Source organism: Ictalurus punctatus, chromosome 13 (assembly GCF_001660625.3).
Source record: "Ictalurus punctatus breed USDA103 chromosome 13, Coco_2.0, whole genome shotgun sequence".
In the NCBI taxonomy this organism is placed as follows: domain Eukaryota; kingdom Metazoa; phylum Chordata; class Actinopteri; order Siluriformes; family Ictaluridae; genus Ictalurus; species Ictalurus punctatus.
In genome coordinates, this window is record NC_030428.2 from 10,965,648 (window position 1) to 10,990,686 (window position 25,039).

Consider the following 25,039-nt stretch of genomic DNA (forward strand, 5'->3'; position numbering starts at 1 on the left):
GTTGTGAGACATGTGGGTATTTTTTTACTGAACAAAAAGTATTGCTAATGCTATACAAGGATATATAATGTATAAAATACATTGGGGAGTGTTGGGAAGTAGCAAGCTACAAGTATTGACATTATTTTAAGTAGCTGAGCTATTTTCAAAATAATGTAGCTTTTCCAGTAACAAGCCACTTTTTCAACAAGTAGAGTGTAGCGTTTTACCTTCTCACACATTATTCATTTTGAATCAAAGAAATCTCAATGTGTAAACTATTTTATATACAGATTGTCCCAAAAGTCTCAATACAGTACACAGGAGAAACAGATATATATATATATATATATATATATATATATATATATATATGTATATATATATATATATATATATATATATATATATATATATGTATATGTATAGATGGATGGATAGATAGATAGATAGATAGATAGATCATTTATTTGTCCTCATTGATTTGATCATTAATTTGTTTCCACCGTGGGTGCGTATAAAAACAAACACAACAACACCATACATATAATACATATGATACATATATGTCCATTGACATATAATACAAATGGATACTTTTTAGCTAAATGTCTTCCGAAGTTTTTCATACTTTCTCGTGGCTGGATCGGGAAGCTGTCGCAAGGTTGCAATGGACTTGAAAAGGAAACATGGCGAGCACATCACACACACAATGCTGTCACCAAACTTATTAACCAATTCAAAAAGACTGGAAGTGTTGCGGACCGACCGAGAAGTGGACGTCCACCAACATCCACCGACAAAGACACAACCGACATGGTGCTGGCAAACATACTCCCCTGTATGCATGGAGATTTCTGGGACACCCTGCTTTTCTAATTTGCGTAGAATGCAGAAGGTGTGTGCCTCTTGTACTCTGGGAATAACAGCATCGTGCATCCTACTAGTGATTAAAACAGGACGATTGAACTCTACAATATCCATGGCCATATTTATCAAATGTATGGAAGATTCATACATACAGCAGATACACATTTGTTTGTAAACTATGCAAACTATACGGAAATGAAAAATCGACTGTTCACAAATTTAAGCCCCAATTTAAAGTCCCATAAATCAGTCCATACAGGATTTCACTGAGTTGTTTAATAGCTAGCAACAGCCAATATGACATAACAAGCAACGATGACAAGCATTTGCATTGTGGCAAACGGCCAAACACAGCTATTTAATTCAGTGTTATACAGATTACCCATTAATGTTAACTGGCATGTATCTCACTAAGAGTGGTTTGCAAAGATAAAAGTTAAATCCATGTTATGGCACTGCCTGCACAAAGCGTGTACATTTTATCTGCAATTAAATTAGCTGCACAAATAAATATGCCACAGTTGTTTTTCCTCGGTTTGACAAAATAGATTCAGGGCGAAGAATGGAGCTAGCTACTTTTTTTGTAATGTAGCTAGCTCCTTTAAGTGAAGAGTAGTTCAGCTGTAGCTTAACTACTATAAATCATGAGTAGCTTGTAGATTGACAAAGTACAGTAGCTTCTTCAACACTGATGAGCTGAGTTATAAATATATACCTTGCTAAGAGCGTGAGAAGCCTTATTCCTGAACAAACACACCATGGAAATACCTCAGCAGTGAGTCTGCTTCTACAACATCTGCTAAATGAAATCTGTTCAAGTTCAAGTGAAAAAGTTAAAGACGATTTAAGAGGCCAGTGCACTATCAAATTAAGTCACATATCGGACCAAGTGTGTGTGTGTGCTGCAGCACAGGCAGACATAAACTAGATTCGTTGTAAGGCCTAATTAATACCAAGCACGGTCCAGTTGAGTGATCTCGCTTTAATCTGGGGACCAATTAGCCACTTTTCAGAGGGTAAAAGCGGAGCGCTAAAACCTAGCTACAGCCCAAGGTCCGTTACAGTGACCTGTCACTCTGTCATACTCTCGACTCAAAAAAATAAAAAATTCCAGGCAACAGGAGACAGTCGGCGAAGAGGGCGGAAAGTTATTAATAATAACTTAAACCACTCCAGAACCACTCCACTGCCTTTTACAATTCTTTTTCTTTTCCTGCACCTGGCAAGCTTGAGAATGTGAAAATTAATTGGAGGCACAGGGGCACACTGTTGTCTTTTGTTATGGAGATGCTTCCCATTTTGCCTTTAAGGCTATTCGGGTAAGTAGGCGGGCGGTAAAGTTTCAGCTTGTTTCATTCAGGCTCCTTGGAGAAAGGAGAAGTAAACTTTAGGTGTCATTAGGGGAGAAAGATTCACCCGTGCTGAATCCGGGAAAGTTTTGACCCACCGCCTTGAGTGCAAAGATTCCGAGAGATGTTGAATGCAGGATGGTTGAGTCGCAGAAGCCGTGCTGAACCCGCAGCATTATCGCTCCCTTGTTTCGCCACAAGGTCTACTTTGTTGTGAATCATGTACAGCCTACGTTGTTGATGGGTTTGGCCTTTCAAAACAAAAACAGTATAGGGAGCAGCAATCACTGATCCCAGCGCCTACGGGCGAATGAATCTTCACATCGCACGCATTCCTGCTTCACACCTAATACATCCTGACAACAACACTCCTGCCAGTCCGCATAATAATATCCAGATGGTACACCAGTGATTCAGTATTCTGACATTTCTGTTGCATATTCACATGAGGAAAATCTCTATCGGTATCACAAAGAGTGACAAATGTTGTATATGTAGGCTGTATTACTGCGAAAATAGTGGTGTACAGGACTCTTTCGCAAAGCAAATTTATGTTCATGTTATGAAAGTTCCTTGCTTTATACTTCTTTTATCCTTTCTGTCACCATTTCTGTCCAAGGATTTGTTTACAACAAATGCTGAGAGGCTTTTCGTCCAATATTTTTGCATAGACCCAAATTGAATCTAATTAAAATAAACAATACACTCAAAAACATATATGAAGACATGTCTAGAATTTGCATTAGCAATGGCCTGAAAACTCATCAACAAAGACGCCTTTTATATGAAACCTTAGTAGTTGAAACAAAAACCTGAACTGAACCCTGTGATTCTTTTCTTGTCTGAATATTAAGCCTAAAAGGGATGACCTGATTCAAAGAAGAAGAAAAATAATCCACAGAATTTAAGAGGAAGTAAATAAACAAGGTCATAAAAGAACATTTGCATGAACAGCTGTGTAGCCTCCAGTGTTGCAAAGTGCCCCCCTCTTCTCTCCCCAGATCACCCTCAGGCCAGGCCAGTGTTGTTTAGAAGCAACTGCAACACACAAATTGCCTCCTTAATAACCACAACATGCCAACCGTCTGAAATTAGAAATCGTTCCTTTCCTACACTGTGTCTGATTAAAGATGACATTTTTTTTTCTTCCACTGAATGTAAAGACTAAGGTCCTCTGCATGGTTTAAAAAGACCATGAATAAAATAGCTGGTTGACCTTTAATGAAACATGAGTTTTAAAAAGTGGCTGGTGCTCAGGATATTGAGGTTTGGTGGTATGGATATCAGTGCGCCATGAGCAGGAGAGACCAGACCTAGAAGTCTTCATACATCCTTTTACAAACTTAACCTTTTTCATTTTTTTTCTCCCTTTCCACCATGCAAAAAAAAGCCTTTTAATTACCAACGCCGTGTGATATCCAGGGCAGGGCCAGGTGAGGTGCGGGCTCTGGCCCCAGTGGGCATGTTGACAGGGCAAATGCAGTGGGCTTGCCCTTCTCCTGCTGCTCTGATGGACGGAAGAGCCAGGCAAACCGATGGGAGTTGGCATTTAGCGTCTGACAAAGAGAATTAACATTTACTTGCAAAATGTTAAATGCCATAATGGTCCGGCATGCAGATTTGGAGTAAAACTCAATGGTTTTCCAGGGATCATCAGGAATCAGAAAAAAGGAGGGTTCCTGAGTGGTGCAACCAAAAAAAAAGTTCACCCTATCATCAGGAGGTTGGGAGTTTGAATACTGATGATGAGACAGCAATCCGTGGCTCAGGATCCAAGGAAGCATATTTAGCTCTTCTGTCTGGGTGGGAGGAGGGCATTAATCTGGATGGACAGTTCTGGGCTCATGTATATGGAAGAGGGGACAAAGGATGGCCTACATATATACATATATATATATATACAGAACCCTCTAGCATTTTTGTTTTTAGCAGGGTTCAGATCCGGAGATTGTCATGGCAAGATATTGTTCTTGTGTTTCTTTAACCATATCTGTATTGATTTGAATTGCAACAATGCCACAGGAATTCCATCCATCCATCCATTTTCCATACCGCTTGTCCTATGCAGGGTCATGGGGGAGCCTGGAGCCTATCCCAGGGGACTTGGAGCACAAGGCAGGGGACACCCTGGACGGGGTGCCAACCCATTGCAGGGCAGAATCACACACCCATTCACACACTGTGGACAATTTAGAGATGTCAATCAGCCTACAAGAAATGTTTTTGGACTTGATGAGGAAACCAGAATACCCGGAGGAAACCCCTGAAGCATGGGGAAAACAAGCAAGCTCCGCACACACAGGGCGGAGGCAGGATTCAAACCTCCAACCCTGGAGGTGCGAGGCAAACATGCTAACCACTAAGCCACCGTGCTCTCCCCTTCCCCCCCAGCAAAATCGTCTGTGATCTCTGGCTGGGAGGAGCATAGTCTCGCTCCCCTGTGCATCACATTAATTCTAGCTCATCGTAGGCTCCTGTAAGCTCCAGTAAATATGCGGAAGAGGGCAATAGCGCTTTCCTCTGAGTGTGTTACTCTGCCGAGTGATGCAATAGCAGCAGTTAAAAAAGATACAGCTGGTTATCTTCACGTGTCTTGAATGAAGCAGGTGGTTGATAGCTGTAGCATGTAGCTGTAGCTGGCTGGTGCGTGGGAGTTGGCAGATGACCAGAATCACAAATTGTTACAAACTGTCAAGGCTTTACAGCTTTTTTTTTGGTTTTCAGATAGACTAATAAACTGAAAATACTTCTGGTGTTTCTTGGGAAAGACAAAACTAGACTAAAATTTTGATTTATGAATGTTAACGCTTTCCTCCGAGTGTTCAGCTGTTCCGCTTACTTCTCATTCTATGTCACATAACATGAGAAGTAATTTGGTGGTTGGCTTCAAGTGTCTCAGAAGCTGATTTGTGATAGGGAAGAGCTATCTAGTGGGTGGGAATTGGCAAAACTTCAGCCAAAAAGGGATTTAAAAAAAAAAAAACAGAGTTAAGGCATTCCTCCAGTATCATGAAGGGCTAGGTTGTTGATGAAGCAGGTGAAAAATTTGCAATAATAAGCCACTGAAATATTTCCTAGCCATTTGCGATTGCATTCACTAATACTCTGGCAATCATGGTATACCTGAGGCAAGAGGCAGTAGATGTGAAAAAGCTTGATGTGTAAATAATAGCCTGGTCTTTCTTGTGAAGTGCTTGGTCCCACACTGACAAATGCATACTGACAGCCTTTTCAAGTGACTATATAACCCATCTCCAGAGGTCACAGTGAGCAACACTTCCCTGCCTCATTTAGCAATATCACAGACCTGCAGTTATATGAAGAAGACTGACCCCATACAAACGCATGGGTGGATTTCCTGACTGGGAAGGCACATTATAGAGGAAAAGCTCACGGCACACCGTGTTTTCTTGTTTTTATTTCATTTCACTCAGCCTAAATGTGTTACATAACACCCGTAATGACATTATGAAACGTCAACATTTACATCAATTGCAAGATTTCTCTTCTTGTTGTAAATCACTGTTACACATACCAGGTTTCCTGTGGATCCCAGAGTCGAGGTCTTCTCTCGACGTCGAGTAGCGTTGAGTTGTTAACAAGGATAAGCACAGATTTATCTGATGTCTTCTTTTATTAACAAGAAGTAACATCATCAATAAAACTGTCTTTATCCTTGCACAGGTGTTTGCACTTCCTCGTTCTGAGGTGGCCAAAGCTTGTGTAAGAGACTTCAGGGAGACAGAAAACAGTCCAAAAGAACAGAGACACTATGGGGGAGTGAGTCAAGCAGAAGGGAGTGCTGGGCTTTTAATGAAAGAAATAAAGAGAATGAAAACAGGACAAATCTAATCGAGCGTCGGCACAGATCTACAAGGTGAGGGGTGAGAGTACACGGACGTACACAACCACCACAAACACAGACGGAGGCTAGCGTCAGGGGTCAAAGGGGAAAACACACTCAACCACACAGAATTGCCTTCCTACCATGGTGACTCTGAGATCGCATCGGCCACTGCCTTTCTCCTAGAAAACACAACCAAGCAGAGCGAGGCGGTGAGTGGGTGACCATCCAGCATACTGAGCACAAACACACACTGTAGAGAGAGCATTACATAACATCCAGCGTCTCCAAAAGAGGGCACTCCATTTGTTACATTTTCTGAGTGATCCTAGTTAAAATTCATCAGTAAATAAAACAATGTCAGCAAACCATGGCTTAATTAATTGAAAAGCATCAAATAAATCATGCTGTTAAATAGGAAGCATTGAAGACATGTCGAAGAAATATACCAAATTCTAATTAATGGTAATATTAATGTATCCAAAACAAAAAAATGCTGCCTACTAGGCTGGATTCTGAACAGGGGTTTAAGGCTACAGTGGGCACAGGCTCATCCAAACTGCACGGTTGAAGATTGGAAAAAGACCAGGTGATGTTTTTCCAATCTTCAGCTGAGCCTGCATCCACTGTAGCCTTAGATTCGAGGTCGTGGTTATGGCTAAAACGAATGGAACCTGACGTGGATTTCTGCTGTTGTGGCCCATCAACCTCAAGGTTCACCGTTATCTAACATGTTAAGATGCTTTTCTGCTTATCATAGTTGTAAAGAGTGGTTATTTGAGTTACCATAGCCATCATGTCAGCTCAGACCAGTCTGACCATTCTCCTCCTCTCTCATCAACAAGGCGTTTCTGCCCGGAGAACTGTCGCTCACTGACTGTTTTTCGTTTTTCGCACCATTTTGTGTAAACTCTAAACACTGTCGTGTGTTCAAAATCCAAGTAGATCAGCAGTTTCTGATTTGCCATCAGCAAGTCGTTGAGATAATATTCTCCTCCATTCTGATCTGCATGATTTTATGCATTGCACTGCTGCCACATGATGGACTGATCTGATAAACACATGAATTCGCAAGTGTTCAAAGCTGACGGCGAGTGTATGTATATGTTGCTAATCTACGTATCCCACAGTCCTGTGCATCAGCCGGCCTGTAAAAAAATGGCTTGGAAAACGACAGCAAGAGAGGGAGCAGTTGTGAACAGAGAAGTAATTTGTAATTATTCTTGATGTAAGATTTCATTTCTAGAGAGAAACGGTTGGTATAGTCACAGAATATTAATTTGATTTTCCCTAATACTTGTTTTCATCACAGATATTTAGTTAAGTCAAGTAATGTGGCAATATAATCTGCCTTGGAAGCTTGTCTCAAAATATTTCCTCAAAAGGTACTTTATAAGACTGACTTATGACGTCACAGACACACATAATAAACGCAATAAAATCCAGAATATCTGTCAATTTTACAAGTCCAAAAACTGTAAATGAATAACTGTAGTGCTTGGTCTATCTGAGCAATCTAAGCTTTCCATTAAAGGAATACTCCATTGTTCCAATACTTCAAGATAGAAAACACATTTACACAAAACACACTTATAATGTAAGTCTAAGAGGGGCATGTAATAAACATTTATGCAAAATATGTTTTTGTAGAGCACTTTCATGAATGTTTCAATCAAAGCTAGTCTAAATTAGGCTCTAAATCTGTGAGATTTTTTTTTTTTCTTCCTGGGAGGAATGCATGATTATGCATTACAAACATAGACATACAGTCAAGGAAGTGCCTCAGTTTTGGCAAGATTGCTCATCAATACAACAAAACTTTAAATAAAAACAGAAATAACTTTTATTGTATTGCTCCAGTCCTTATATAAAACTTTTCTCATTGTAAAACCTTTATTGTGTTAGAGTGTAATGACAGAATTCTGCAACTGCCCTTTGACTTCCATTAAAAGTGAGTTTTGAGGAAACAGTTTCAGTTCTTTTCTCAGTAAAAGGAAAATTATTCAAAAATAACTGTCTGTGGAAATAGCCCATGCAATACAGATGCAGCAGACAACGTCATTGGAAAAAATAGTGGAATATTGCTTTAAATGAAAGCTCCAATTTGAATGTCCGGGTTGGGTAAGCTATGGTTTCTATTTCTGCACTTTTTTTGTACATTTTACAAAGGGACATATATAATTATTATATTATATACTATAATAAGACATAATGTAATATTCAAAGCCGATCATTTGTCAGTCAGGATATTTAACAACCTGTAGCATATGGTAAAAATGTCATCATGCTCCCAAATGATTAATGGGATCCCCATTAATCTCTTTCCAAAGGGTTTTTATTGTCTTCTTAAATAATGGGTGAGCAAAAGGACAAGATAATAGCTAACTTCACTTTTCACTAGGAGACTCTTCAAATCTGAAGATTTCACAAGTAGCACCATGAACTTGCCCATATCTGATTTCACCAGGAAAACCCTAATTAACCCATAAGCCTGCCTCATTTTTCACATATCACTTTATTATAGTACCTCTGATTTTATATGAGGAGTAGGAGGCTGTTGAGTGGGAAAGTGCCAAATGACTACATCTCTCTAAAGATGGTTCATGGTCTTCAAATGTCAGTCCATGCCTGGCTGGAATCTGTACTCTCTCCTAATTAAAGCGCAAGACAGTTTAAAGAGACAGAAAGAGAAGGAATGACAAGAAGCGCCTACGTGGATGTTCTTCACCAAGTCGTGAAAGACATCAGGAGAGAAGATGAAATGTTGTGAAGATGCAACACTAACGTGATATTACTGCAGGCTAGCCAAAGCCCATCACTTTGATCCCTTACTATTAATTAAACATTTGCAGTGCATAGCCATCACTGCCTGAGAAACGGGGGCAACGATTTCTGCACAGGAGCCGGCTAATCAGAGAGTCACAATAGCATCCCAGAACAACAATCTAGCTGTATGACAGCTCCAGCATTACACCCAAGCAAAAGTCAGCTGAGCTTCTGCGCTACCATTCAAACATGTCAGCTGATGTCAACTTCAAATCAGACTTTCCTCTAGGTTAAAAATGTACACTGCTCATAGCAGGGGATCCAATCTAGATGATTCATTGGCTGATTTGGATGCTATGATGTCACCAGGCTCCAGGCATCCCCAGAGAGCACTCCAGCCCTGATCTCAATCAATCCTAGCAAAGATTTTCATTTAGATTGCAGTCCAGAGTGAATGGTCTTATAAGGGCTCAGCTTCTGTGTCGTTCATACCAGCAATCCATGCTGAGGTGGTGCATTTTCATGAGATCACTAACATGGAGTTAAGCCAGAAAGGTATTATTGCTGGGTATAATCTGGAGGATTAAAGCAAAGAAATGGAGGGTGAGAAAACATTAGATTCACATTGGGAATCTATTAAAGCAGCTGTATCCTGTTCAGGTCCTGGAGTTTCGAGCATTTATCGCTCAGAATGAACTCATTTGCTAATTGGCATGTCCTTCATGAAATTATTTGAGTCTGTCAGAGTAATCTGACACTATGCGCACTAATAGCATTGCCTTCCAAGGACACAACAATATTAGATTTGGATCACCATTCTGAGATCCAGCAGTACTCTGTAAGGGTCTTACTATACACAAAATTCATTGAATACTTTGATACAATACAATAAGTTGGTGTCTGGATATGATACATTTTCAATATAGCCAAAAAAAGCTCAGCTTGAATATGTGCCTCAGGTTTCCTTTTTAAATAGGTTAAAACGTTCAACGTTATAAAAGCACAATACTAATAATGACATAATTATCACACAATGTTTACGTGATCCATTCAAACTCATAGCAGTATATTCTAAACAAACGCTGTACATTAAAATGCAAGAAAATTAAACATATCTAATTAAATATTAGCTCTCTGGACAAACTTTCACAGGTGTACAGGGTTGCCAGGTCTCATCAAACTTTCCACTCCAACTATATCTCAAAACCTGCATGAAATTAGCTTAAAGGTATTGGATTTTTTTTTTCTTTCTTTTTTCTCAGTTTTTCACCTTTTTCCGCAACTCAGTACTCAACCTCACCCCATAATTCCAAACTAGCTCAATTTGGCAACCCTGCTAGTGACTCTCAAGGACTGTGTCTGACGTCACACAGCTCTCTGTGGCTCAAGCATTATATTTGAATCCTGCGTTCTCCACTGTACTGAGTGGTTTCATATCTGCAGCTATGAACTTCCCAATCCCCACAAGGATTTTCTTTAACCCAGACTGAAGCAGACAGAGCGATAGAGAGAGAGAGAGAGAGAGAGAGAGAGAGAGAGAGAGAGAGAGAGAGAGAGAGAGAGAGAGAGACTCTTGATATTTCCACCTACATCATCTATGCAATGGTATTAGTGGTGACTAGTATGCTAGTACTCTAATGTGCATGTATGCAATTAGCTCATGTATTAGCTCATAAACAACAGCATTTTCAGGAGAAGCATGCTTTAAAAAAAAAAAAAAAAAAAAAAAAAACCCTCAAGCTTCTTCTGGTTCGACATAAAGATTAAGCTACTTTGTCAGAGGAAGTGGTGTGGCCTTGATTAAGTTTTAATGTTTATTACACCTCAAGCTATACAAGTCGTTTTTTTTTTTTTTTTTTTACAACGAATAGCCTACTGTAAATGTATTATTCGATATGCTGATGTATGCTGATGTATCAAATTGAGAACCCATTATCAAACGATATGATACAATACAATACACTGTACTGTTACACCCCTAGTACGCTGTTCCTTTTCTCCAAGGTCAGGTTGAGTAAAACTGCGCCGAATCCTCATACAATCGTGTTTGACTGTGCTTTGCATGTATTTTGAGGACGGTGGGAAATGAGAAACCAGCTGAAAGCAGCATTTGCTTTCTGAGTTGGACTGAAGTTTAATGACAACTCTTATCTAACATCTGAAACAGCTACATCTCCATTTAAGCTACAAAGCCCCTTCAATCCATTTCTCTGATGATTGGTGTAAGCATTCAGAGTCTATGACCGCTGCCTACTGTCTCAGAAGAAAAGGCCTGTCTGTTTTTTTCTAAACTTATTTTGTCTCTGCCATCAGAGTTTTAAGCATCTAAAATCAACATTTGCTGAGATAAGCACATGGGCGCAGTAATAACTCACATTAATTAAACATCCTGAGCAGTGGCAGGATCGATGGGAGCCCTTTTGTTCTGAAGTACTGAGACTCACTGTCATTAGCATATTAACAAATCAAATCAAGGAGCAATGCCAGACTGAGGCAGGTAGTGTCTGGAAAGAGAGAGAGAGAGAGAGAGAGAGAGAGAGAGAGAGAGAGAGAGAGAGAGAGAGAGAGAGAGAGAGAGAGAGAGAGAGAACTGAAGTATGTAGGACTGGCGTGACGTCCCACTGAGAGCGATAGGCTGCTAAGTGCCTGCTCCATCATCATGTCAGCATAATAAGTAACATGTGAGACAGAGGAGGATGCGTTTAAATGTCACCCTCCCCACACTCAGGTAACTAAGTAATATGCAGTAAAGTGAGAGTTGTGTGAACAAAAGCTCATTCCTGACTGCAGAGGAAGCCAAAGGTCTGATAGACTTTGGAAACTGAAATGCAACAGTGACTCACTGTGATTAGACAGAAGCACAGCTTGAGTCCTCTTCAATCTGTTTACTTGCTCTTTCACTCAAGCAACTTAACCGAATGTGTGTCTGTTTCAAAAAATCATTTAGGACCCATTAGACAGATCTGCCTAGTGGATATAAAAATATATCACTTGTGATAAATATGCATGTGCAAATGCATATGCAAAAAAACAAAAAAAAAAACAAAACCATGAACAGCAGTAATGCTGGTACACTGAACCTTTAGGTTTACTGTTTTAAATCCAGACACCACATGTAAAATATGTTCCATTATTAACTAAATACAATATATAAAAAGACAACATGCTACCTAAACTTACCGTTAACTTTGTTGTATTTTGTGGAAAGAATTTCAACAGGTGGATTTTTTTCATTCTCTCCAAATAGCAGAGAAAGCTTTCCCCCAAAACATTGTCATTTAGACCATTTATAGTCAATTAGATTAAAGTATCTTACAGAACCAGCCAGTTTTTTTCTGGAGATTTTGACTATTGCACTTGCTTTTTATTTTTATTTTTGCAGCAAAACCCAGCAGCCTTCATTATGATTTTCAGACCACTCAAAAGTGGTCTCTTATGTAATATTCTGCTTTCTTTACTGACATACAAACGTTTTTCTTGAACATTTCATTTTGTGCTGGAAAACTAAAATGTTGGGAAATTTTGTTTTTACAATGTTTTTGTACTGACTTGATAATGTAGAAGTCATAAAACAAAAATCTACAAAATCTATAAAGATTTCACACGCTAGATCGCAAGACTTAAAGCCAGAGTTTGACTTTGGCGGCTTCACTAATATCTTTAGTCTTGATTTATAAGGTCAATTGATTCAGTTGTATTTGCAGAGCATTTTTAGCTAGAGTGATTGTCACAAACCAGATTTACAGAAATCTGTATAGAGATTATATATATATATATATATATATATATATATATATATATTTATTTATTTATATATATACACACACACACACATCCCTAATGAGAAACTAGAGGTGACAGTGAGATGTCATGAGGAAGAAACCTTGAGAGAAACCAGATCCAAAATCTGGCCCATCTTCATCTGGCTGTCACCCGATAGTGGATTATAAATCATTACTTTTGCATGACTGTATACTATAAAGTCAAATAGTACTAAGTTTGTAGAAAGAGAGAAAAAAATATTATGAGCGTATTTGCAATGACAGAAGTTTTGTGACGTATTTATAAGTAAATAATTGACAAATAATTCAAATCCTACCAAATCATAATATGAAGATCCAAAGACTTGGTGTGATACCCCAATAAAAGTAAAATTAATTCTCAGTGTAATAGCACTGGATGACATATTTAATGTTCTATTGCCATGTTTTTGTATTTTAAAAAATACAGTTTAATATAAACCATTCCTGATTACTTTCAACAGGTTACTGTATATTTCATTCTAATGTCAGTCTGTACAGGATTTCCCGGATTTTTTTTTTTTTTTTGTGATTGTTGCGGCCAAAAATGCTTGATTTTCCTGCGGACTTTTAACAAAAATGTGAAAAATTGTGATGTGAAAATTGTGTGGAGTTTTTTGTGCTTTTTTTGCGGAAAACTACTTGAATTGGCGAAATTGCAATTGCGGTCGTTCACAGTGATGTTTGTTAGTAAATGAGACCTTTTTAGCTGTACTGATGTTTGACGCACGTGAATAGAAGAAGTTTTTGGCTGAAAGCACGTTGTGATGGCGTCCCATGACACGTCTTGGCCCACATCTGAGGTCATCCAGAAACACTGCAAGCTCCTCCGAATATTGCAGAGCCTGCTTGATTTTGCGTTAGTTTCTGTTGTCACAAAATCGTGAAATCCTGGAGGGACTATACTGTGAGTAGGAAAAGAAATACAGGTGTTTTATGTATTACACCTGGTCTTAAATCATTACACTCCAGACTTCTTGAGATTACGGTGAGTATCCACATTTCGTTGTGATTTGTAGGTGAAACTTTCACCATACATTTGCGAACAGAAGCAAAATGACGAGACTGCAGAAATGCAAAGCACACCGTGTGAGGGCAAGGCACAAGCGCAAAGCAGAAATAGAGATTCTTAATGTGAGATGCCAGATTTTATTTCCACGCTGCACACAGGGCTCCAGGATCAAAGTGGAGAAGTCATTTTAATTCGGAGACTCATACCTCATCGCCAGTCGACAAGCTCATTACTGAGAGCTGCTGCAGTTAGGTGGCAGGAGAAAACGATGGAGGGTTTGATAAAAGACAATCTTACACATGCTTTTGGAATCATTGATTTGTGCCATTGTTCCACTTGTCTCCCAGCACCATGAGCTACGACAAAGATTTATGGTCCCAAAGCCTTTATGATTTACTCTCTTTCAGAAAAAAAAGAGGTGAACACAAAACATGAAAAGGCTGACAATATCACCATAATGTATTGTCAACTGTAGCACTTAGAGCTCAGTTGGTTAAAAGGCTGTTGATATTGTCCGAAAAGCTGAAACCCAAAAAGATCAGAGACGCTTACGTGTTATGTAACACAATTTTCACTCTAGAGTGGTAGCAGTAGATTTCACTGTTGCTATTTCCAGTGCCCTTGCTCTACCCTTTAATTAGATAAAGAAGGAACTGCAGGTCTTGTAAATGTTGTTCATCATTATATGATGCCATAATGGTGGAGCGACACAGAATCGTGTCACTAAACAGAGGCTCGGTCTAACATGGCTTGTCTATGCTTATACACAAAACCATCTGGTACGCACAACACAACAAGGATAAGCATGCTAAGTCATGTTCGCAAAGAAAAGAGCCCATTAATATGGAAGAAGTTGCTTCCACAAAGGGCGCATGGTGGATTAGTGGTGAGCACGTTTGCCTCACACCTGTGGGGGTTTCCTCCGGGTAGTCCGGTTTCCTCCCCCAGTCCAAAGACATGCATGGTAGGCTGATTGGTGTTTCCAAAGTGTCCGTAGTGTGTGAATGTGTATGTGAGTGTGCCTAGTGATGGATTGGCACCCTGTCCAGGTTGTACCCCACCTTGTCCCCGATGCTAACTGGGATAGGCTCCAGGTTCCCTGTGACCCTGAAGGAAGGATAAGTGGTATAGAAGATGGATGGATGTTTCTACAAAAAAAGGGGAGGCAGTCAAATCTTGACATCGACACTGATAGGTGCAATTTTTCAATGTTCCCTTGCCTTCTCTTAAACGAAACGATATCTTAAACATCATGCTTAAAATTATAAACCCAGACCACAACAGAAAGGCAGATAGTCGGGGAAATTTGTAAAATGTCATGAGACGTTTGCCTTTGCAGATGAATTGCACAGAATAAAAGCCCAGACTACTAACCTAAGAGAAATGGAAAATAATAAAGTTTAAAAAAAAAAAAAATCATTTAGTTAATGACAGCAAAGGAAAATGAAGAGTGCAGAGCCACTGGAATAACTTAGCTATGGATAATTTAAAAACTGCATGAGCTCATGAATGGAATTACTGCTTCATCAAACAAGCAAATGAATTAAATTCCCCAACAAATGTTGGCCCATTAGGAGACATGTGCAAGTCAGCTAGCAGGTAAGAGCTAGTATAGAAGTGCTCGAATAGGATAGTATACAAGTGCTCTCATAGGCTAGTATAGAAGTGCTCGAATAGGATAGTATGCAAGTGCTCGGATAGGATAGTATACAAGTGCTCAAGCAGGCTAGTATGCAAGTGCTTGAATATGGTAGTATATAAGTGCTCAAGCAGGCTAGTATACAAGTGCTTGAATATGATAGTATACAAGTGGTCAAGTAGGATAGTATACAAGTGCTCAAGTAGTACTGAATGCAAAAATATGATGTGCTGAATCTATCGACCGTTTAGCTTTTAAAAATCCTTTTGAATCCTGTCCCACTTATTTAAATATTCAATAAAGATGAAAAGCTCAATTTGATGATTTAATAAAGAAAACTACAGTAGAATACAAATCATATAAAGCATTGCTTCTCAAAGTTGGGTCCCTGAAGCATAGCCTTGGGGTCTTTTTTCTTAAATCAAGTTACAGAGTAGAATCACATACACCTACGAATAGTATGCAATTAGCACTAGTAGACCAGTAGGTAAACACATATGTAAATTGGTATGCAAGTGTGCTACTAAGCAAGCATGTAAGTATGCTAGTAGGCCAGTATGCATGTGCATAAATGGGCTAGTATTCAGTGAGTATATACAAATGCATAGGTAGACTAGTAAAAAGTATGTAATAATTCTAGTATGCATGTGCATAATGTATGCTAGTATGCAAATTAATATGTTTGCTACTACACAAGCATGCCAGTAGGATAGTATGCAAGTGTACATTTAGGGTAGAATGCAAATAGGTTAGTATGTAAGTGCACAAGTATGTAGTATGCAAGTAGGCTAGGAAGCAAGTATGATAAGTATGATAGGTTAGTATGCAAGTAAGCAACTGCATAAGCAGGCTTGTGGGTAAGCTAGTATGTGACTAGGCTAGTATGCAAGTAGGTTAGTATGCCAGTGCATGGCTATGCACTGATGATCCCGTAAGGCAAATGATTCAGTAAGAAAGTATGCTAGTAGACAAGTAAATTATGTAGTAGGCAAGAACGCAAATATGTACGCAGTCTAAGTATGTACATATGCTGGTATGAAAGTACACAAAATTGGAAAATGTGCAAGCAGGCAAGTATGCAATAGACAAATAGGCATGTAGGCAAAAGGCTAGTATGCAAGTGCACAATAGGTTGGTGTAGCAATCATATACTGTTTAGATAAGTAGTTAGAAAGTATTTCTATTTAAAAAATGCACTGGTGACTTGTGCTGTGTGCTGTCTGTCTATTAAGCCTTAACCAAAAGCCTAACTTTTTTTTGTTCAAGCCACATTAAGACGTAAGCAAAGTCAGTCAAAACCAGTACAATCATTGTAGGTTTCAAATGGATTATCGAGAAATAAGATTGGATTTACTGTCATAATAGTAGCCAGATTACTGTTCACTTAATCAAATGCAGTTTACTAGGTAACTATTATCAAATGGCATTCGCTGAAATGTTTAATGTAACATGAGAAAACTGAAGAATTTCATCATTTGTGCACTTGGTATTGATTCATTTTACGATTGCAATATGATGCTATTATCTTTTCATCCCTGGTAATAGAGAGGAACCATGTCAATCAATACCTGCAATGCAAACGTCCACAAGAGCACCAAGGCAACCAACGACACAAATGACTGACCACAATTACAACTAGGCCAGTGCTGGCATAGCAAATGGCCAATTAGTGTTGTTGGATAGATGGGAAACAGCTTTTATCTTCACTAATGACACTGCAACGTTCATAGTTAAAAGGAATTCAGTAGTCCACGTCTACACAAAAGCAAAAGAATGACATGAAGCCTGCAATAGCAAGGTGTCATCTGGTAGCAACCCTGCGAGCCGCTAATCATCTTAACCCTTACTTCTACTCATTACAGGTCCAACCATACAAAATTACTCATGTTGGTCAGAAGACATTGCAACTCACTATGAGAATCGAGAGGCAAAATAAATATGGCTATTTATTATAAAACTAGATAACAATGGGAACATTGTTAGAGACTCAAATGGGAACATTCTTTAAAAATCATGAATTCTTAAGAAATTGTGACATAAAAATAAAGACGCATGAGGGACAAGTATGTGGGGGGTTTAGCAAGCTGCAGACGAAAGCTGAAAATTCGCAGTATTTGGTCTGGGATGCTCTTTACAAATTGAACATTCACTAATACCTCAAAGATGGCTCATATCCATAGCCATAGAAAAGGCAGGGAGGGGGAACACAAACACACAAAGCTGATGCTTGCTGTTAGTTTTGTCTCTGTTTTCTGAACTGACTTGTGTTTTTTCTAGTAGCAAAATCATGACATAACTGAATGAATCCTGCTTTGTATACAAGAGAAGAGAGATTTAGCTTTGTTTATTTTATTCAGCCGAGCCTTTTAGTTTCTGGCCCAATCCAATATGGTGGCCACGTCAATCTATTGGTGCGTCTCAATCAGCTCCCTGGTTCTCTAGGTCGTGAATCAGTATATCGTGTACAAGGGTTCGGGCACTGGTGAAGACCCTGGCTCACTACACATTGGGACACTGATGACTCAATTTCTGCCAAAATGATTTTTTAAAATCATAAAAACGTAAGTCATTAGACTCACGCAAACCGTATAGAGAACGTGAAATAAAGTTAAAAATCACTAACGTAATAATCATTTGAGAGCTACAACAACGATAACAAGCTATTTTGTATACGAAGTTTGAGTTCGTCTGACATTTTTTTCAAGCTGAGAGGCTTCAGAAAAATGTAGTCATTTCCAGTAAGGGAACATAGTGAGTATCGATGCTCCCTGGGATTTTTTTTATGGAGCGAACATTCCAGTACACTGGAAGGATTTCGCGATTGAGACAGCTCTTAAAAATGGCTGCCTTCTTGATCAGTGCCATGACTACTGAACTACTGTAGGTAGCTGATTGAGACACAAGCTATATCGCAGTAGCTAGCAACATTGGCTAATCCTAACATAATAACGATTTGCTACATCTATGCTTCCACCAGCCTGTCTCATTCCAAGGTGGTCTAAAGCCACATTTATTTTAGTACTCCAATTGTTGCTAATATATCATTAATAAATTCATGCGTTTGCATGGATTTCCTGCAAATTCTTCAGTTACCAACAACACGTCTCAAAATCAACCGTGACAGGATAAAGTAGTTACTGAATTTTGGCTAATATTGCAAATTTAAATATGCATCAAGTGTCTATTCAGCACAGTTGTGTTGCCAGAGCCATATGATAATAATGATAATGAGTCTTTATTGGTCACAGCACAGTGAATTTCTTTTCTTCACATACTCCAGCATGCCAGGAAGTAGGGGTCAGACATGATACAGCACCCCGGAGCAGAGAGAGTTAAGGGCCCAACAGTGGCAGCTTGAACCCCTGACCTTCCAATCAGTAACCCAGGGCCTTAACTGCCAAGCCACCACTGCCCCATATCTCCCTGCAGTTCTTGCTTGGTTTCCCACTGAGGCTAAGCAGGGTTAAACCTGGCCAGTACCTTGATGGGAGACCTCCGGGGGAAAGCTAAGGTTGCTGCTGGAAGTGGTGTTAGTGAGGCCAGCAGGGGGTGCTAACCTTGTGATCTGTGTGGTGCCTGATGCCCCAGTATAGTGACAGGGACACTATACTGTAAAACAGCATTGCCTTTTGGACGAGACCTTAAACCAGGGTCCTGACTCCCTGTGGTCATTAAAAATCCCTTGGCGAAATTAATAGGCTCTTGGCGAAATTCCCTTCTCTATCATGACCCCCTAATAATCCCCATCTCTGAATTGGCTACATCACTCTCTCCTCTCCACTGATAGCTGGTATGTGGTGGGCATCCTGGTGCACTGTGGCTGCTGTTGCATCATCCAGGTCGATGCTACAAACTGATGGTGGTTGAGGAGACCCCCCCCCCCCCCCCCATTCTATGTAAAGCACTTTGAGTCTCTAGAAAAAGCGCTGTATAAATGTAACTGTAACAACTAACAACTCCCTCATGAAGAACAATTCACGCAAAGGCACAGACATTCTAAATCAGTTAAAATATAAGAAACATTTAGTAATCGGCCAACATCAGGAAGAACAAAAGTAGAAATTGGTGAAATGATGTACTGAGAATGTCAACAACATTAACATTAGTACCATAGTTATTAACGTGTACCATCATGCTAACATGTATGAAAGAGTTCACATGGTAAAAAGCATTGATTCCCATAGACAGTACACATTTTCTTGTACTGAGAAAGTCACTTATAATGGGAGTCTAAGGGCAGTTGGAACACTACTACATTTTTGTCATTCAGGTGACTTGAGTTTTCACTGAGACTTTGTGTTATCTATGTATCATCACACGCAAACTTTTGTGATCTCTGTGTGTTGATTATGTTTGTAATACATAACCACAAATTCTTCCCTCTGAAAAAGTAATGTCTTAAAGGACAAATTAAACAGATTTCAAATTTGACATTTGACTAAACAGCATATGAGGACTTTCTATTTAAAAAAAACCCCAAACATATTACTCATGAACATTTATTGCCCTTCCTCTGGTGTTTTTAGACTTCCGTTATGAATGAGTTTCAAGTAAACATGTTTTCCATTCTCAGCACAAGGAAGTGTGTTGAATATTCTGGCACATGGTAATTATCCATACCCTACAGACACTGTAGATAGATGTTAGGGTGAAAAGCCTGGAGTATTCCTTTGCAATGTGTTCAATATGACAAATAACGAATATATTAATAGTTATAAATAATGGCACATATGATACAAGGCTATAGATAGACTTGTTAATTGGAGTTAGATATAAAGCTTTCTTATGTTTATTGATTTCAAAGTTTGTTTAATTTGAATGCTTCACTGTTCTGAAGTGGAGGAGGTTGATGTTTTGTTTGCAGAGGAACTGGCATAGTGAATGAAAATGCTCAGCCGTTTAAGATGCTGATTTAAATGCATGCCAGTTATTCACTGCTGTGGTCGTCCAAGCATGAAGTGCATGAGCAATGCATAACTGTTTAATATTTAATAGAAGAACAAAACCTGTCATTATTTCTCTTCGGAAGCTGTAAGCATCAATGCATGTTGCATTAGACCCTGGTTTGTAGAGAAACTCCTTTATGCTTGAAAGTATTGACTGATGAACCCGGACTGAAAATAATGTGATGATCATTTCCTATAACCCTATAATTCTGATGCCAGGTCTATATGGGCAACTGAGTATACACTGGAGAGAGGGAGGGAGGGAGAGAGAGAGAGAGAGAGAGAGAGTTAATTTTGTGTGCTGAGGGTTAAAAAATATTTGAAGAGATTCAGAGACACCTTGACTCATTAAGATTTAATGACTGGTAACGTTTCAAATGGAATTTAATTTCAGTCCCCCCCTTTTTTTTTTTTTTTTTTAGATTTGTTCATCTGGTGGAGACAAGCATTTACACTGAATGAATGTGAGTCACTAAGAGCAAAGTGAGATTTATGGAGATCATTCCATCAAAAGACGGCTTTGTTCATTCATACAGTGCTTCTCGTTTCTTTAATTGCACCTCCTCGTTTCGTTTCCTAGCTTCCCTTCCTCGCTTCTTCGCACCTCCCTCCCAGGAAGCGAAGAAAGGAGACAAGGACAGGAGCAATCAAGAACAAACATATTCTGCAAATGAGGCGTCCTTGTTCACTGAAGCTTCACTTGTTATTTGTACCCATTGTTTATTTAGCCTAATCAAGATGATTCATTTTGTATCTGTGGTTCTTGTTATTGAATCATGTATTTGAATGAGGTTTTTTGTTTTAAAAGATTTTCATTCATAGGCTTGCATAGGTTTATGTCAAACACTAGAATGAAAAAAAAAAAGACTTCCATGGAGGATCTAGAATCGTGCTTTCTCCTTGTTCCTTGATTCCTCCGAGTGAATTTTAAGTACTGCTACGTCCGTAAAGATGGTGACTTCAATTGATTTCCTGGTCATGCCCTGAAAGATGTATGATTGAGGAACAAAGGCATCAATTAGAGTTTTGGGATGCACCCGTATTCACTCTTCAATCATTCTGAAATGTGTGAAGGAGTCAAACATAACACTATGCACACCTACAAATCCATGAAATATATCTGCATCGTAGCCAGTCTTTTGGTAAACAACGCATCATTCGTGGCACATCTTTGCACTCGATTTTTTAAAATGTGCCATGTAATCAATCAAAATAAAAGCTAGACGCTGACGGCTGGGGCTTTGTGGAGATGATGCATTTCTTATGTGCTTGCCTTTCAGGCTGTTTTCAAAGGGTCTGGTCATCGCTTACACAGCTTTAGCATGGGTCTGTGAGCGACACTGATAAGAAATGGGAATACAGTCGAGCATGCCATAATCAATATCAAACAGCAGAATACAAATTAGAAATCTCTATTCATATCAAAGCCTCCAAGTACACAGTAAAATCCCCAGCGTTGACTGAACACCTACAGAGTGTAACTAAAACCTAAACCCATGTGAATTTACACAGACACACACAACAGGCACAGAAAATAAGCTATACAAATCCATTAAACAACTTTTAGAAAGCCAGAAAAAATGTTATCAAGAGAGGAAATATGAATACGTTCATCATCACAAGATCCTGGTGGTAAAGCACCAGCCTTTGCTGCTTTACTATGATCTGATATTTATGATCTTTCACATATCATCAATTAAAAAATCATCAAAAAATCCATTAAAACTTTAAGTACTCTGACTTAAAGCGCACCTATTATGGTTTTGAAACGTGCCTAATTTTGTTTTAGAGGTCTCATACAATAGATTTATATGCATCCAAGGTCAAAAACACTTTAATGTGCTCATAATTTAAATTCAATGATCCGTTCTAAAGGATTCGTTCTAAACTCCTCCTCTCAGAGAGCATACTCTGCTGTTTCTGGTCAGATGTCCCAGTCTGTTGTGATTGGTCTACCGCTATCAGCATGTGTCAAAAAGGAAACGCCTACTACCATAACGAGTTTCAGCGCCGTCTGTTTGCGAGCATCAGATGAAGACCAGAGGCTTGTTTTTTGTTTTGTTTTTGTTACAAACCTACGTAGGTTAGTACAGGAAGTAAGTCTGGAATTACTAACGACTCGTTTCAGCTGTTCAGAATCGCTTCCTTCTTTTGAGCGTCAATAACTCCGTTTGTCGTGTGCTTTGATTTTTGAAACTTTGCAGACTTTTTACATTCACAAACAGCTACATAACACACTACAACACACTGCCAGATTTTTTTTTGATAAACCTGTGTGTTGTTTGCGATTGTTTGATATCCATGAGAGCAGAGTGTTTTTGCAAAAAATTTTAAACAAAAGATCAAAAGGTTAAACAATAAGAGACAATAAGACCATTTAGACACAGCCTTCTTTGTTCATATTTACCAAGGGTGCCAATATTAGTGGATATTGTACATATTATATACAATCATATTAGCGCAAACTTTGTGTTAGACTTAGACTTCTACATTATCGAGTCAGTCTAAAATGAATTGTTAAAGAGAAATGTTTGTATGTCAGTAAAGAAAGCAGAGTATTACGTAAGAGACACTTTTCAGAGAAAAACACAATGAAGGCTGCTGGGTTTTGCTGCAAAAAATAAGACGCGAGTGTGATAGTCAAAGTCTCCAGAAGAACCGTGTCTGGTTCAAGATGCTCAGAAAATTACAGCTCATTTCCTTATAAAACTGCACCAATTGTACCCAAGACTTTTTTTTTTCTTTTTCTTTAAAGCAAAGGGTCGTCACACCAAATACTGACTTTGTTTAATTTATTTCTGCTTACTGCTCTTTGTAGTACTTTTTTAAATGTAAAATGACGTAGTTAAATGGAAGCATTTCTAAGTTTCTGCCTAAGACTTTTGCACAATACCACTGAAGTTAATAGGACAGAAAAATCCTTAGACTGTTCCATGGTGGAAAAATGAAAGGAACAGCTTTACCCCTGATTGTTACAAAGTGCTCACATTTGAGACTCTTTCCAAAGATATAGAAAGCTCTGCCATGAGAATGATTAGACATTTTTCTGTGTTAAATATCAACACATTTTTTATCAGTTTGTTATTAGGCTAAGATTAAGTGGAGCATCTGCCATACAAGTCTCTGTGTACATAGTTACTATAGAAACGCTAACATAGTAGAGTGAGCACATTAATATAAATTTGTGATTTGTCTTGCAGCTAGAACTACTGTCAGAGCTGCTGTTGTAGAAAATGAATCAAGTCCTTCTGACCAATAAGATTTGAGAATTCAAAAGCACTGTGGTATAAAAAAATAAAAAATAAAACAAATTATCTTACCCTGACGCTTCATATCTGCTTTTTTACAGTAAAAAAAAAGAAAAAAAAAGAAAAGTAAAGAAACACAATGGTATGCACATCAATATTCCGATATTAATTGGAATTAGACATTATTCTGATTCCTCTAATTCCGATTCCCACCCCTGGAATATGCCTGTTTTAATCGGAAATGTGTTGTATGTAAACACCTTATTCAGATAATCCACTGAAAGGAGATATATGCACATACTCAGTCTGCGAGGAATTGTGGGTGCTAACAGATGCTTAGCTGTAGGCTAGGTATTTAGGAATGGCAACTTGTACGCAAGTTGTCGGCGTATTCGGAATACACCGTAATTCGGAAACATCGTATTCGGAATATGGCTACAACCCGAACGTAGACTTTAAACAGAATTTGATGTGCATGTAAACGTCTTCAATTACACACTAAAAACTACTCCGGAATCTTATAGTAATGTATTATTAAAATGATAGTAAATATAGTTCAAGAAACAAGCACTCAAGTTGGAAATATAAGTTGCAGTTGGAGTTCACAGCAAACTGACAAATCTCTGCTTATACCACAAATATAGCTGAAGTAAGGAGAGCTATACACATCTGATGTGATAATAACCACTAAATCATATATTCTCTCATATCACAGCTCTCACATACCTACAGCAACATACTGCAGCAACAAGCAATTTTAAAAATCTTCGCAGAGTTTGACAAGAAAGCTGACGCTCAATTTGTCAGTCACTGATTGATTATTCTAGCTGAGAGGTGGGATAAAAGGGAGCCTGGACTTCACAGATGCTGTGCTTTTTAAATGAGATATGAGGCTAGTGGGGCTAAGCGAGGTGCACTAGTTTAGCATCGTGCCAACTGCAGATTTAAATGATCACACACTCGCTTCAAATCATAGAAGGATGTTAACCAGGCTTACATTCCTCATTTTCACAACTACAAACCTATTAGTTACAATTGATTTACGAAATAATTCATAATATGGTTTAATATTTGATATATATTTGCTAACGTAGGGGTTAGATCATCTTGAGTGTACTCGCTTATGGCACTCTACAACATGCTGTTATCTGTAGAAAGCACACTGCATAGTCAACAACAGTAGCAACAGCCATCTTGAAGCCGAATTTCTTTCTTCCTCGCAACGTAGTTTGCTGTAACTCTATGTAAAAGTAACGTCGGATGATAGTTTCAGTTTGGCTAACGTTGATGACGACATAGCCTGAAACAAAATTAAACAGAACATTTGGAAATTTGGAAATGAGAGACAAATTTTTCTCAGCTTTTGTGGCGAAAACAAGGTCACTGTGGTACACATGCATATATCCCTTTCCATTTTCCATGCCTTTCCCTTTGCAATATATCCAGGCTTGGGGAGTAACGGAATACATGTAACGGGAATACTATCAGGATTAAATTTTTCTTTCATTTAAAACCAAAGAAATGAATCTTTTGATGTAACACAATATAGACAGCTGCTTGATAATAGTTCTGGTTCTCTCTTGCCG

General features: G+C 38.7%; 1 protein-coding gene across 7 annotated transcripts in view; it reads right to left on the minus strand.

Annotated features, from left to right (window-relative positions):
* The window catches only part of LOC108273473 (protein shisa-6), a 58,348-nt gene that overhangs the window by 12,227 nt on the left and 21,082 nt on the right, over positions 1–25,039 (minus strand). For 4 of the 7 annotated variants that reach the window (XR_008397761.1, XM_053685215.1, XM_053685211.1 and 1 more), the window contains exon 5: positions 6,186–6,224. The exons of the other annotated variants lie outside the window; for them this stretch is intronic. Coding sequence is in view for 3 of the 4 variants with exons in the window: in XM_053685215.1 (XP_053541190.1) it covers positions 6,186–6,224 (39 nt within the window). In the remaining variant the exon portion in view is untranslated. The remainder of the gene's footprint in view (positions 1–6,185; positions 6,225–25,039) is intronic. 7 annotated transcript variants of the gene reach the window in all.